This window comes from Macaca fascicularis, chromosome 6, assembly GCF_037993035.2.
Source record: "Macaca fascicularis isolate 582-1 chromosome 6, T2T-MFA8v1.1".
NCBI classification, from domain to species: Eukaryota; Metazoa; Chordata; class Mammalia; order Primates; family Cercopithecidae; genus Macaca; species Macaca fascicularis.
Window position 1 is genome coordinate 17,163,610 of NC_088380.1, and position 16,070 is coordinate 17,179,679.

Genomic DNA, 16,070 nt, shown 5'->3' on the forward strand with positions numbered 1-16,070 from the left:
GGTATCATATTAAGATTCTGCACCGATAGATGGGTTTGTTTTCTTTTCAAAATGAAGCACTTGCTTACAATTCAACCAAACCATCACCATGCGATGTCACTTCCTGAGTCAGAGTATTATTTGTGCGCAGCTCCTTCTGTTTTGTTTACATGGCTAGCAAGGAGGCCATTCCTGATGTAATTACCATGTGACACTCATTCACCACCACCAGCATCCTGTGTGGGTGTCTGCCCACCTCTGGGAATGCCAGGCTTCACCAGTGAAACACTTGCATGTTGAGGACATAGCAACCCTTCATAAATCACTGTTACTAGTGAGAGAACATTCTGAGCTTCCATCCTTTCCCTCAACTGTTCCCATATCAGGCACTCACAACCACAATCCTCCCTTCCAAAGTAAAGAATCTGCAGTCTGGTAATTTCCCCCCTGCCCCCAATGACACAACTAAGGGCCACAGAGCAATCTTTTATACCCTCCATGGTATTTACCCAGCGGGTAACAATTACACCTAGGGCAGGCCAACTCTGCAAAAATGAGGCTGAAGCAGGACAGAGGTTGTGGCCTGGCCTGAAAGACCATGGAAGCCTCCCTTTAAGATGGTCATTTCTTCCATCTCCCTAATGAGAGGATGACCTTGTCCATATGAAGTGGAGCAACACAACTGTCCTCTTGACATATGCACAGAGCCCATGGGCTTCTCCCAGGACAGCTGGGACATTCCCTACACCACCGTTGCCCAACTTCTGCCTCAGGATACTTTGTGATCTACATGAATTGCAATGCATTGCTACATCCAGGTTTTGCCTCGTGACTTTATCAATTTGGGATTCAGTGACAGCAGGTGTCAGGGTTTTAAGAAAGCAGTTCACTGGTGTGATGGTACAAGGAGAGCAAAGAGAGAGATGAGAGAATGGGTGAATGAGAGATTGTGAGGCTAAAGAACATGAAGGGAAAAAGAAGAAGAAGGTCATGTGGAAGAAGACCATACAGGAGTGCATTCCAGAGGGTTCTACACACTTGCTAGAGGAGAGCTGAAATTTTACCTCCAAACCTCCAAATGGCTCAATCAGAAATGGAAATAGGACCAGTCAGAAGATTCAGAGTGCTCAAAAGACTAAAGCAAACCAACTGCACAAAAGACATATGCATGCCCTGAGCCTGAAATTCACTGTGTGGGTACTCATCTCTCTATAAGATGCACTGGGCAGACATCCTTGCTTTCCCCCTAAAGAGTAAATACTTTCACTCAGCATGGTCCATGGCATAAGATCAATGTTCATATGTGGTAAAGCAATCTTAGGAAGGGTCAAAACAAGATGAACCAACCACAAAGAGCCCATAGACCCTCTGGACCAGACTGAGCAGGAATGCACTCTGGAGCTGTTTGGGGAGTTGGAGCTTCTCCTAAAAAGGGGCCCCAGGTCACTTTGCACACCCCCTAAAGGAGACTACCACCTAGAGAGAGTGGGTAGACCACACATTAAGGACCTGCCCTATATATTATGTCTGGCAATCAGGATTTTCTCTAGAGGCAAACCACAGATGGTCTGAGATGTTTTCACTCAGTGTGACCTATTTTGTATTGCTTAAGGAAATGTATAACTTATGTATCATTATTATTACTGTTAACAACTACTTCTGAGGACTTAATGAGCCATTCACTAAAGTGAATAGTTAACGTGGCTTACCATATTTAATCTATAGAACAAATCTATAAAGTAGGTATTATTATCCCCATTTTGCAGATGACAAAATGAAATTCAGAGAGGTTAAGTAGCTTACCCCAGGTCACCCAGCTAGTACCTGATGAGGCTGAGATTTGCAGCCAGGAGTAAAAACAGCATTGCATCATTCTAAAACCCATGTTCATAGTCACCCAGCAGAATGGTTACAATGGTTAAAATCGTTCAGTGTTCGTTCAGTGTTTACACTTTAAAATACAAGCTTCAATTAACTGGAAAGTTATTCCATGTAGAAGAGCTTATTCATCAAGCGACTACGCATCATTCTGTTAGGGAAAGAGGTCACTGGCCTGCAAATTTTTTTTTTTTTTTGGCACGAAGTCTCTCTCTGTTGCCCAGGCTGGAGTGCAGTGGTGTGATCTCGGCTCACTGCACCCTCCGCCTCCCAGGTTCAAGCAATTCTCCTGCCTCAGCCTCCCAAGTATCTGAGACTACAGGCATGTGCCGCCATGCCTGGCTAAATTTTTTGTATTTTTAGTAGAGACAAGGTTTCACCATGTTGGTCAGGCTGGTTTCGAACTCATGACCTCAAATGATCCACCTGCCTCAGCCTCCCAAAATGCTGGGATTACAGGCGTGAGCCACCGTGCCCAGCCTGGCCCGCATTTTTTAAGAGCACAGAGAGCACCAGATGGCAAGTACTACCAGAGATATCCTTTCCACTAACAAATGACAACATTTCATAGTCATAAATATTAAGTAAGCATTTTTTTCTCTTTCAGTTAGTTGTAAATTAAAGCCCAATTTCTTTGGCATTCTTCCCAAGGGAAAAGTGAGCTCTATGTCCCTTCCCCTCTAATCAGGGCTCTTGGGCTGCCTGACCAATTGAATATGGTGGGAATGATGCTGTCCCAGCTTCTGGGCCCAGGCCGTAAGAAACAGGCAATAATAAAGGTGGGTTAATCCAAAGGATAGGATATTTTTGCAGGCATTTAAAAATGCTTCCAATATGGCTAGATGCCACTGAGACATGCTGGTGAGAGAAAAAAAGCAGCAGACAAAATTGTACATATGAGATACTTATTATAACTTTGCCAAGAAAATATATTCAGTAAGAACCAGAAGACAGTATAACAGTATTTTTTCGGGCATTAAGATTACAGTTGATCTCTTTGCCATTATATTTTTTTCCCAATACTATTTTTATCTTCCCAAATGAACAGCTATAACATCCTTTAGTGGGAAAATTGTTTAAAGAGACATTGTTTTTAAAATATACAAATAGTAGTGTATCAGGCTTGCTCTCAGACAAGACTTCATGTCCACATAGTTTCTGCCGGACCCAGATTAGCCCACTGTGGAGAAGCAGCAAGATGCTCTAATGTATTTAGACACAGATTTGTCATAAAGAGACAAGAGGCGGGGAATAAAGGGAAGCCCACACAATTAGGCTTTTGTCCTGTCAGTCACCAGGGACAGACCCTCCCCATGGCCACCCATAGCAGCTGCAGCCCTCCTTGGGTATGGTAAACCAGAGAAACCTTCATCACATTTTATGAACAGCAGAAAAGAATTAGTCACTCTGTGTTTAGAAAACAGAAATCAGCTTTCACAGGGGTGTGATTACAGGAAACTCACTGGGGCACTGCAAGGGTTTAGGAAGCACACCACTTATTAACTGGTGATTCAGATATCTCACGCAAAACAAACTCAACAAACTCTCTTGCATCAAAAAGATTGCATTGTTCTACATGTTCTTAATCAGTTTTAAATATTAGCCCAGCTGGGACAAACAGAATTTCAAAAGTGGTACACATTTCCCATATCTAAGAGACATTTTCCATGACTATCATAGAAGAGTGGAAGAAAAATAAATAATTTCATAGGCCAGGTGCGGTGGCTCACACCTGTAATCCTAGCACTTTGGGAGCCTGAGGTGGGTGGATCACGAGGTCAGGAGTTCAAGACCAGCCTGGCCAAGATGGTGAAACCCCCATCTCTACTAAAAATACAAAAAAATTAGCTGGGCGTGGTGGTGGGCACCTGTAATACCAGCTCCTCGGGAGGCTGAGGCAGAGAATTGCTTGAACCCGGGAGGCAGAGGTTGCAGTAAGTCAAGATCGCACCACTGCACTCCAGACTGGGTGACAGAGCGAGACTCCGTCTCAAAAAAAAAAAAAAATACAAAAAGAAAACTAAATCATTCCTTCTACAAACTTTTGCTGAATGTCTATTATACCTTAGGGATATGTAAATGAAGGCGCCACAGCACAGTTAGAATTAAATGCTCACTCTTGTGTTGGCCCACAATCAGTGGTGTATTGGGACTGACCTCCGCAGGCTCATGAGGGCCAATATTTTGATTCTCTTTCCAGCTCTACTGTTTTTTATTTTAATTTTTATTTTAAGTTCTGAGGTACATGTACAGGATGTGCAGGTTTGTTACATAGGTAAATGTGTGCCATGGTGGTTTGCTGCACCTATCAACCCATCACCTAGAATTAAGCCCGGTATGCATTAGCTATTTTTCCTAATGCTCTCCCTCCCCCCAACCCATCCCCCAAGAGGCCCCAGTGTGTGTTCTTCCCCTCCCTGCATCCACGTGTTCTCACTGTTCAGTTCCCACTTACAAGTGAGAACACGTGGTGTTTGATTTTGTGTTCCTGCATTAGTTTGCTGAGGATAATGGCTTCCAGCTCCATCCATGTCCCTGCAAAGGACACAATCTTATTCCTTTTTATGGCTATATAGTATTCCATGGTGTATATGTACAACATTTTCTTTATCCAGTCTATTGTGGATGGGCATTTGGGTTGATTCCATGTCTTTGCTATTGTGAATAGTTCCAGCTCCACTTTTAGTGACCTCACATGGTGATGTGAAATCAACCGCAGTGGGAGTATTTACATGACAGGAATCAGCAAATGCTAACAATCAGGCATTCTCTACCACAGAGAGCAGATTCCATGACATTCACCATCACACCGCTGCCTGCACGGCCCAGTGAAGGACTCTTATATACCTCTCCCACTTCAGCCACTCTCTCCTTTCTCCTTGGGTGCCAGCCCTACTGACCTTTCTGTGCCCACACTGCCCTTCTTTCTAAGTGCTAAACACATCTAGGGCATTGCAACCACGTAACAGCTATAGATGTGTCTAACTGCACAGGATCCTCAGGAATCAACCACTTGCCTTCAAATCACAACGTCCTCACTTCAGAGCTGTGTGAACTTTGTTTACTTCACCTCTCTGTACCTGTTTCAAAACCAAAGGCCACATATGACCTTTGTAAACATACAAAAGATGAAATACGCTGGCTCATAAGAATCCCAACTGCACCCTGGTCAGGCTCCTGCGCCAGGCTTTTCTCCTCCTCACCCGATTTTTTAAAGAAATGGTATTATCAATGATAGGCTTTGTCAATGTAAAATTAAGCCTAAAATCTGGCTAATCTGAATTATTAAAACATCTGGATTACAGAATATATTTAAGTCAATTTCTTTTAAACTTCCAAGAATAAAATTCAGTGCAATTATGAATGACGTTTTGGCTTTAAAAGTGCTTTGGTGGTCTTCAACACAATAACCTTCCTGTACCCAGAACACACATGTATGGCAACCCTACCGCTCCAGCAGTCACAAGAGGCCTGTGAGGAGCCAAAACTGGTATTACTAAGTTCCAGTTGTGTGGACTCAGTGGCCTTTGCAGACAAACTTTTCAGTCCTTACTGTACGACAAGTCCAGTAGGATGTTTCACAGGGGCCTGGATTAGCAGGTGACATTCTGCTGTTAATCCCCTCCCCCAGCCTGCACGCCAGGTACTCTCCCACATGACCATTTTAAGTTTTCATTTCCTCAGCCCCTATTATCTGAAATACTCTTGCTTACTTATTTTTCACCTTGGGGTCTGTCTCCACACCTGGGCTGTGTGCTCCATGACAGCAGGGGCCTGACGTCACCCTAGCTCCTGGCACTGCAGCTGGCTGACATTGGGAGCACCATAAAGCCCTACCAAGTGAAGCAATGAACATGTGAACACAATTATTCGGGAAGTCATCCGGAAAGCGCTTCCACAAGAAGATGCATGAAAGAGCTCCATCTTGGTGCCTAGAGTCCCCCTCCCTTCAGGACAGCTGGAACAGGGACCATCCCCCTCTCCATACCCCTCAGCCCAGGCTGCTTGCTGAAGGCGTCAGAGGCCCTCCCAGGCCCCGGCTCCAAGATGGGGCCAAGGAACCATTGCAGAGCCAGGCCTCTGGCCAGGGTACATGTTTCTTCCTATTTCTTGACTTTGTCTGCTGCCCTAGTCGCTGCCCCCATTATTCTTTCCATCTTCTCTGGCCCCTGAGGCTCCCTGTTTGGGCTTCTGCCTTCCTCGCCTGCTTCAGAGTGGCACTCAGGTTCACCCTCTCCCCTCGTCTCTTGACCTTGGAAAAGGGCATGGAGTCTCCAGAGGCTCCTACTAAGACCACATATTGCTGACAAAAGATAAACCACAAGGCGGGGGGGGGTTTCTCCTGGACCTGCCCCCTCTCAGGCCGTTGGTTCACCAAGTCCATTTGGTGAATATCGAATGGTGCCTCGGGGCCATGAGACCGGGTCACACACAGCAGTTTGCCCTACACCGGATACACTTAAGAAGCTGCTGAGCATTTGGCTTCCACTGATTTTTTAAAAACCAAACTGAGATTTAGCTCACTGATGGTTCCAGAGCAATCTAGGACATCAAGTGCCAAAATGGGACTAAAGTCACATGAAGAAGCCTCAGTGTGAGACTCAACTAGAACCTGCTGCAATCAAGCTCTAAGAATGCACTTTGTCCGCAGATAAACAACTTCCAACAGTTATTTCTCTTTCAGACAAGGCACCAAAAGACTTGTCCAAAGGCATTTTGTCTCAAAGGTAGCAAAAGTTAAATTCCTTTTCCACTGCAATCTTTTTATTTATTTATTTATTTATTTATTTATTTATTTATTTATTTATTTATTGAGACAGGGTCTTACTCTGTCACCCAGGTTGGAGTACAGTGGTCTGATTGTGGCTCACTGCAATCTCCACTTCCTGGGCTCAGGTGATCCACCTCAACCCCCCTGGTGCACACACCTGGCTAATTTTTTGTATTTTTTTGTACAGACAGAGTCTCCCTATGTTGCCCGGACTGGTCTCAAACTCTTGGACCCAAGGGATCCTCCTGCCTTGGCCTTCCAAAGTGCTGTGATTACAGGTATGAGCCACAGCACCTGGCCAGTTGTAATCTTTTATTTCTAGCCTAGCTCTAAACATTCCCCCTGTATGGGTTGCCCCTTCTTTCTGCACAGATAGAGGAAAAAACAAATGTATGAAGATAAAGTATATTGTATAGAAAACCACCAATAGGTAAAAGCTTAAAGTTATCAAAATTAAAACTACAAGTAGCGGGGGAGGTGGCACAGGAATATGCTACCTCAATGGAGGAGTCGTCTCCCATTTTCAATCCAATACATTACTAATCCTTGGTAATAATAATCATTATATGTGTGTATAATATATAGTTATGTGTGTATAGTTATATAATATCTATATACTCTTATCTGTTTACCGCTGTTAACCAGCATTCTTAGAAAACTTTCTTATGTTTGTTTAGTATATATCACAAAATGTTGGTTCAAAATATTTATCAATAATTACTACTTAATTGTGAAAATATCACATTATATTAAAGCAACCCTAATCACATTTCTGCCAAATCTCTCCCTTCTTTCAACCTCTAAAATGAGTAGGCCCCAGAAATATGTACTGCACATATCAAATAGCTTATCAATACATTTCATTCTACAAGTATGTATTCAAAATGCCTATTCTGTGCAAAATTCTATGCAGAGAGCGGGTGGGAGTGCCTAGGTGCCAAGAGGAAAATAAAAGTCCTGCTGCCAGAAATGTTAAAATGTCATGAAGGGGATACATACAAGTAAATCAACCCATCATCTGGAAACTGAACCTGACATTTACACTTCTCTGGAAATGTTTTCTTAACCAGCTAGTTAACCCATATCCCACTCTAAGCATTTCTATAAATGTCATCTTCAAGTACTTGATTTACTGTGTCATTTTATGTCGAAAGTTGTTTCATTGTTCAATTAAATGTCAACATAATGTTAATGTACTAGGAAGGAATTTGTAAGAAAATAGAAACCAGAAAAACTAGAGAAAAGTAGCTTTTACGGACTCTATTACAACTGATTATAATTACCACACACACAAACATGCCCCATATACCCATGGCTGAAAGAGGATGCTTGTCTTTAATACAAGACAAAAATGTATTTTGGTGCCCTTGTTCCTAGAGAGTTACCAGTTTCCACTTTCTTGGGCAAGAAAATTGTCCCACTCCTTTTCTTGTTTAACAATTTTCTGTCTACTTCATATCTGAATTTCAATGGCCCCAATTAGAATTCCAACGAAGGCATCTAACTGACTCATACAAAAGTTGTTCACAGCAATGGGGCTAAAATGCAGACTTTTTCATTCTAGGCACAGTTATGCTCATATGAGCAGGAATTAGTTGCCTGCTTCCTTTCCCTCCTCTTGATCTCCCCCTTCTTAGAGTTAGATATTAATATAAATAGTGATACAATTAATGTACTTCCTGTAAAGGGAGCCCAAGTGATCACATTTTCAACAATAAGAACTGTGGTTTTAAAGTTTTACAATATCAGAATGGTATGTTGGTCCAATGTTTAACCTTTAGAAATGCTTAACAAATCTTTAAAATGCAAAAGGTTTTTAAAAATGTTCAACAGCTTAGATTTCCAACAACTGTCATCTAATGTTAAAAATCCAACATGAAAACATTCAAGTAGATTCTACATGATGTGCTGGGAAACACTTTTTAAAAAAATTTCTGGCCATCACTTTCTGATTCAAGAAAAGCACTTATTGGCATAAGTTTTTAAGAGTACATTAAGTTATTTGTCTCTCTTGAGTTCGTGCCAAAGAAAATTATGTTTTCTGAAATTAAAGGATTGCATTCTTAATATTTTTACATTTTAAACTCCTTTTTAAATTAGTCATAATATTTTTAAAAAGATAACTAGTCAATGAAACAGACTGAAAAATAAGTAAGTACGTAGATATCACAATTACCTTTTGCCTGGTCCAAAGTCTTCACCTTCAGGCATTTCTGCCCTTTAAAAATAACAGTGGCGAAGGCTGCAGCACCTGCTAACCGCAGCTAATGGGGCCAAACGATAGTTTCTTTTCTACTCTAATGTTGAATATCAGGAGGAAAAAAACCCAGTAGAGACGTTCTTTCCTTTTTGGAAAAAAAGTGCTCCTCCCTTACTCAGAAAGTCGGTGTTTACAAACTTCCAAAGCGCCTGCCTGCCTTGAATGAAGCTAGGAGCTGGGTTATTATCACTGCCCCCTTCTAAAAATAAAGAGGTCACCTCTTACTCCCAGTACCGTGACAGGCAGCTGGAAGTGAGCCCTGCCCAGCTGCCCCGCATTCTCTCTCCAGTCCTGTGAGAAGGTGTCCCTGCTCAGCCAGTAACCTTCATTGGATGACTTCACCTAGGCCCGCCTGCCCTTTCTCTTCCCCCAGCTTTCTTTTTTTCCTGACATGACTAGGCACCCACCTAAGGGTGGAGTGGCCACAGGAGGTTGAAACTTCACCCTGGGCTATCAAATCTCCTCCTTCGAGTCACAGGAGGGAGGTGGAGAGCAGACAGCAAAACGGGCTGTACCTGTGAGAGTTGGGGGGTTTGTCTGGAGAACGCCTAGCCACTCAGCAAAAAGATCCCTTACTGAAAAAAGTTTCAAACAAAAGCCATTATGCAATAGGGTTCTGAGGGATATTGTTTTCCAAGAAAATCTTTCTTCGGGTCATCTGGATTTCTCAACTCACCGGAAGCATGCACACGAATGTTGAGTTCATGTGTTCATCGGGGCAAAATGCTTTCTCCCCAGGACTTCCCTGTCCTCAGGGGCAGCCTGACACTGGCACAGGAAGGATTGTGGGTCTAGATGTTTTCATAGCTTGGCCTGTCACTGAAGAGGAGCTATCCCTCATTTGCTTTTTTAAAAGAGTACAACAAAAATCCCTTCAAATCTTGCTCTCAAAAAGGCCAGAAGAAATATTACTGAGATTTCTTTAGGAATATATCCTGAAAGCTTTGGACAAAAAGTTGAAGCCATTTTTTTTCTTGACTAGGAATATTAGGGATGGCAGAAAGCAAGATCTAATTATTAAGAAACAACATTCTTTTCAAAATGTGTTGCCAGGTGCGTGGCTCACGCCTGTAATCCCAGCACTATGGGAAGCTGAGGTAGGAGGATTGTTTGAGCCCAGGAGTTCAAGACCAGCCTGGGCAACACAGTGAGACCTCATCTCTACAAAAAATAAAATTAGCCAGGCCTAATGGGATGCTCCTGTGGTCTCAGATACTCAGGAGGCTGGAGTGAGAGAATTGCTTGAGCCCCAGAGGTGGAGGCTGCAGTGAGCCAAGATCGTGCCACTGCACTCCAGCCTGGGTAACAGAGCAAGACCCTGTTTCTTTAAAAAAAACTAACAATAAAATAAATTTTAAAAATTAAAAAAAAAAATCTGTGTATTCTGTTGTTATGTTATTGCTAATCCTAGCATGTTATCTATATTTAATGTATATTTTACCATTTGTATTTGTCAAAGCGGCCTTCTACTACATTAAAGAAATGTCAAAACAAATAATACCTGCTTTCTTTTGGATAGCGTTAGTTATTTTGTGATGTATGCACCTCACAATTAACAATTCCTTAAAGCATTTCATATTTTATGCAAGACCGAACACTTCAGACACTTCAAAGTCTAAGATGAACTAGGTGTGGTTCCTCAGACACACAACTGAAATACCAGGAACCTGAAAGAAAACAGTCATGGGCTGAGCTCTGAAGATTGGGGTGTGCAAGAGCCTCTCAGAGGCACAGCGACGTGCTATACTATTAGAAATTCCAGGTTTTTAAATAACTGAAAAGTTGAAATGCTGAAAATATTATCAATGATAATATTGTGGCACTTGTATAAAACCTTACCAGCTGGGCACAGTGGCTCACACCTGTAATTCCTAGCACTTTGGGAGGCCGAGGCAAGCAGATCACCTGAGGTTAGGAGTTCGAGACCAGACTGGCCAATATAGTGAAACCCTGTCTCTACTAAAAATACACAAATTAGCCGGGCGTGGTGGTGCGTGCCTGTAATCCCAGCTACTCAGGAGGCTGAGGAAGGAGAATCACTTGAGCCTGGGAGGCGGAGGTTGCTGTGAGCCTAGATCGCACCACTGCACTCTAGTCTAGGCAACAGAGTGAGACCCTGTCTCGAAAAAACAACAACAACAACAACAACAAAAACCCTAATCAATACAAAAGGCTAATTCTCTTATCTAATTTTCAGCTCTGATTATTCTTTCCCACGAATTTTACCTTTTCTTTCTCCTAAGCTTCTAGCTCAGTATTTCTTGAATACCTGAACATAACTGTTGTTGATCTTAGTTGCTGGTTACCACAGAACTGAATATATCCCTGAGACCTGCCTCTCAATTGTAAAGGATGATGAACTGATTCAGTGCTATCACAGATGGATTCGCTGTTTCCAACAGGAAATAGTTACCATTACAGACAGTCCCCAATTTAGGATGACTCAGCTTAACAATTGTTTGACTTTACAGTGGTGCAAAAGCAATACTCTTTCAGCAGAAACTGGGAATCAGATTTTAAATTTTGATCTTTCTCTGGGCTAGCGACATGTGGTAGGGTACTCTCTCGTGAAGCTTGGCAGCAGCCGTGTGCTGCAGCTCCCAGTCAGCCTCGCAGTCCCAAGGGTGAATAGCCGGTACTCTGCAGTGAACTGTGTTACCAGTTGATTCTACCCAACCATGGGCTGGTGTAAGTGTTCTGAGTATAAGGTAGGCTAGATTACGCTTTGATGTTCAGTAGGCTAGGTGGACTAACTGTATTTTCAACCTACAATATTTTCAACTTAGGATGGGTTTCTCAGGCTGTAACCCCATGGTAGGTCAAGGAGCACCAGTACTTTGTTTTAGCGTCCCTTCATGCGTGTTAAAATTGCTTGTTCTAACCAGGGAGTCCCCTTCAGGTATATTTGTGGTAATTCCTAAAATTCACAGGAACAAGGAGGGTGTATTAGTCCAGCCTCGTATTACTATAAAGAAATACCTGAGACTGGGTAATTTATAAAGAAAAGAGGTTTAATTGGCTCATGGATCTGCAGGCTGTACAGGAAGCTTGGCTGGCATCTGCTCAGCTTCTGGGGCGGCCTCAGGAAATTTACAATCATGGTGGAAGGGGAAGGGAGAGCAGGCACATCACATGGCCAGAGCTGGAGCAAGAAAGAGTATGAAGGGGGGATGGTGCTAAACCATTCATGAGAACTCCACCCCCATGATCCCCCATCACCCCCCAGCAGGCCCCACTTCCAACACTGGGGATCACAATTCAGTATGAGATTTAGTGGGGACACAGATCCAAACCCTATCAGAGGGAAAACAAGGACAGTACAGACAACAGATCCCGAGTGTAGCTACACAATCGACAAGTGTCCCCTTACTGAAGGCCTAAAATGGCTTCTTCACCCAGATGGCACCTTTCACCCTGCTGGGGACTAAGGTGCTTAGGGTTTCCTCACTGACCTGAAACCTACTAGACATTCAGAACTTAAGGACTCACACAATTCAGATGTGGGAGAGACCCTGAGTGCCACTGAAGTGATCACCAAGGTTCTTAGATGCTGAAACTGTGGCACAGCAAAGCCAGGTGACTTGCGGGTGATAGAGCCAGGAGTTGCCTCCAGGTCACTATGCCTTGGCTGGGTGTCCTTCCACTCCAGCAGAGCCCACACGTGCTGCAGAAGCCCAAGGGACCAGATACCTCCACATTTTAAATTTTCCTGTATACACTCTCTTTCCAAACGTATGTCGTCCATTTAATATCAGCAATATACTTTAAATGAGCATTTTTATTCTCCTTTGCAATTTCATCGTATAGTATGCCCTAGAAAATCACGACCACTTCAAAGCCAAACATTCACCTTTCCTGACACCTTTTTCCCCGTCACATAACCATCAGTCTGAGTTTTGCTTTGTTTCTATCTCCTCTACAGCCGCTTTGATTAAAGCTCTGGAACTTTCTACTGAGACACTAGGAGAGACCCTCCCTCTCTTGGATGTTACAGGAAAATATTAGCAGTGAATGGCCAAACGCAGATGCCAGTGTGAAGACAGGTTGTCCCTTCACATCCCTTCCCAACTTTAGTAGGTAACAGAAACCTCAGTTTTTAGCTGTACGCATGGCCTTCATAGAATAAAAACTACCTTTCTCAGCCTTGTTGGAGCCAAATGAGGCCTTTTGTGATTGTTCTGGTTGAGGAGATGTTACCAGAAACACCAGGCCGCTCCAGGTGTCAGAAATGGGATTCAAAGTAGACCTCTAGTGAGTCCCAGAAACACCGAGAGACCAAGCGAAGGTAACTGCCAGGGCCCACTGTGCCCAACGATCTCTTGCAGCAACTGGGGTCACGGTTGAGTTCTCTCTTGGATTCTGAGCTCTGTGAATCTGTGTTTTGGGCTCTCTGAGTACTTTTGAGCACTTTGTTTGATGCAGATTGGGTTCAGAAGTCATGACAGAAACAGGGCTGGGTCTGTAGGGAGGCCTCAGGTGTCTGACTGGGTCAAATTAGAAACTGGACTGGGTTCAGTAGGTAGGTAAGATTACTAGAAGACAGGGAATCATGGGCTCATCTGGATCTGAGGAGTCTAGAACTCAACCGTCTAGAACTCTAGCCAATTTCATGTAAAAGAACTTTGGATCCAGAACCTGTGCTTTTCTAAAGAAATGTTATGACCCTTAGCAAAGGGAACATAGAGTTACAGCAGCCACAGCAGTGGGGAAACTCCTTACAAAAGACAAACAGACACGTGTCTTTAGAGCCACAACAGCTACAAGGACCAAGGGGACCTCCTTGCACACGTTTTAAACCAAAACCAAGGAGTCCCAAACTAAAGAACTCCATGCCCCAGTATCTGCCTTTATTGTAAATGGCCAAGCCATTGGAAAAGACATTGTCCATTTTTACACCAGCCGTCTGATGGACCAGCTCTTTTTGGTTTGGACTGTTTCTTCACTACAGGAAGCCCCAAAGGCTCACTCTTAAGACAATAATGAACCAGTCTCTCAGACAGAAGAAAGAATATCTCCACGGTGGGCATTTCAAGGACCATTTTCAGAAAAACATTTGTAAGAATGAGTCCTGTTTTCTTTGTTCGATGCTCCTTCTCCCATGGGAGCCTCTCAGTTGACTGAAACCCCTGTTCTCAAACCCCTGACTCTGTGCTCTGCCACCTCTGTCCACTTCTTCCTTGTCATGATCTTTGATGAGACAAATTATTTTACGCTGACTGGCAACTCTATTCTGACTGCACTTTCTTTTTTTAATAATTCATATTGTGTTTAATATCTATGACAGACTAAACATATAATTTAAGTTAACTTTAACACATAATTTTAAATATGATTAAAATCAATCTTTTTAAGATATGGCTGAATTAACTTTGGTCAAAACACAAAAATTATTTACATACTGCTATTAAGGAATTTGTCGCTCTCATTCTGAGTTAAAACTTAATTTAAAAGCTGGGTTTGGGGAGAGTCGATTGTGGGTGCTTTTGCTTGATTTATGGGGAGGAGATGACTAACCTAGAGCTCATGCTCTCCAAGAGCCATCTCCCTCCCACATTCTTATTTTTAACCTAGAAGGAATCAAGTGTTGAATCTTCTGCAAATATGGGAAAGCCCAAAGGTCCTGTTTTCTACTTGTGGGATCTGTAACCGGAAACTTGGCCCAAATAAGGCCTGCTGGTTCTCAGCTCCACCTCATGCCACCTGCGTGAAGTTGGTACAGATCCTTTCATTTTAGAATCTGTGTTTTTGCCTTGTTTCACTTTTATCTTCAGTATATTCAGTGTTATTTTTTCATTCATTAGATATTTAATGTTTCTCTTATTTTGAAATGTTTTAGCTTAGTTTTTTTATTTCAATAGTTTTTAGGGAACAAGTGGTATTTGGTTACATGGATAAGTTCTTAGTGGTGATTTCTGAGATTTTGGGATACCCATCACCCAAGCAGTTTATACTGTACCCAGTGTGTAGTCTTTTATCCCTCACCCTCCTCCCACCACTCTCCCTGAGTCCCCAAAGTCCGCTGTATCATTCCTATGCCTCTGTGTCCTCATAGCTTAGTTCCCACTTATAAGTGAGAACACATGATATTTGGTTTTCCATTCCTGAGTTTACTTCACGTAGAATAACAGTCTCCAACTGCACCCAGGTTGCTGCGAATGCCATTATTTCATTCCTTTTTATGGCTGAGTAGCATTCCATGACATATATATATATATATATATTTCTTTATCCACTCATTGACTGATGGGTATTTGGGTTGGTTCCGTATTTTTGCAATTGTGAATTGTGCTGCTATAAACATGCATATGCAAGTGTCTTTTTCATATAATGGCTTCTTTTCCTCTAGGTAGACACCTAGAGGAAAAGTGGGATTGCTGGCTCAAATGGTCGATCTACTTTTAGTTCTTTAAGGAATCTCCACACTGTTTTCCATAGTGGTTGTACTAGTTTACATTCCTATCAGCAGTGTAGAAGTGTTCCTGGAACCTGAAAGCCCCACAGGTATCTCCAAGAAATAAGTGCAAAGAACCCATCACCTTTATGAAACTTGCTCCTCCTTTATCCTTGTCTATTTCTTCTCTTAAAGAAATGTAATAAATACCTTACGTCTTTCTCATAATCTCCTTATTCCAATGTGTTTTCTTCATATAACTTGGCAATATCTCAATTTGTCTATTTTTGGTCACAGAATTTTTTTAGTTTTAATCCTCATAGTTTCACATTATAGAACTGTATACATAAAAACACTAACACAACTGGGGGAGACAATGGTTTGCAAATCAAGAGAAATGATTTCCAGCAATAGCTCACTTGTCATGAGGTCACAACCACGACAACTGCAGTTAAGGATCAGGAGGCAAGTAAGAAGGTAGTTGAGCCACTAAAATAATGTCACCACATCAACACAGCAAAGTACATCCATTTTATTGCTAGAACAGCTTCTCAAAAACTCATTCAAATCCTCTTCACTGTTACTCAACATACAGTCCGCAGTCACATGATTTCCCAGCCCCAGAGCAAATTAGAAAGCTCCTAGAGGCAGGCACAGTAATGCGAGAGGGAAATAACAGATAACAGTGAGGGAAAAGAAAAACTCTAACAACCATGGCAGACGCAAACAGCGAACACATTTGAGGCTATTCGATGCTAGGCCTTAACAAACCCAATTCAGACCTGAAAGAA

The 16,070-nt window shown here is 42.5% G+C and overlaps 1 protein-coding gene across 3 annotated transcripts in view; it reads right to left on the reverse strand.

Moving 5' to 3' along the window:
- The window catches only part of RETREG1 (reticulophagy regulator 1), a 150,403-nt gene that overhangs the window by 28,735 nt on the left and 105,598 nt on the right, over positions 1 to 16,070 (reverse strand). Inside the window, exon 1 of one of the 3 annotated variants that reach the window (XM_005556613.5) lies at positions 8,805 to 9,308. The exons of the other annotated variants lie outside the window; for them this stretch is intronic. Within the exon in view, the coding sequence (XP_005556670.1) occupies positions 8,805 to 8,839 (35 nt within the window). The 5' untranslated portion in view covers positions 8,840 to 9,308. Of the gene's footprint in view, positions 1 to 8,804; positions 9,309 to 16,070 lie in introns of those variants that run through there. 3 annotated transcript variants of the gene reach the window in all.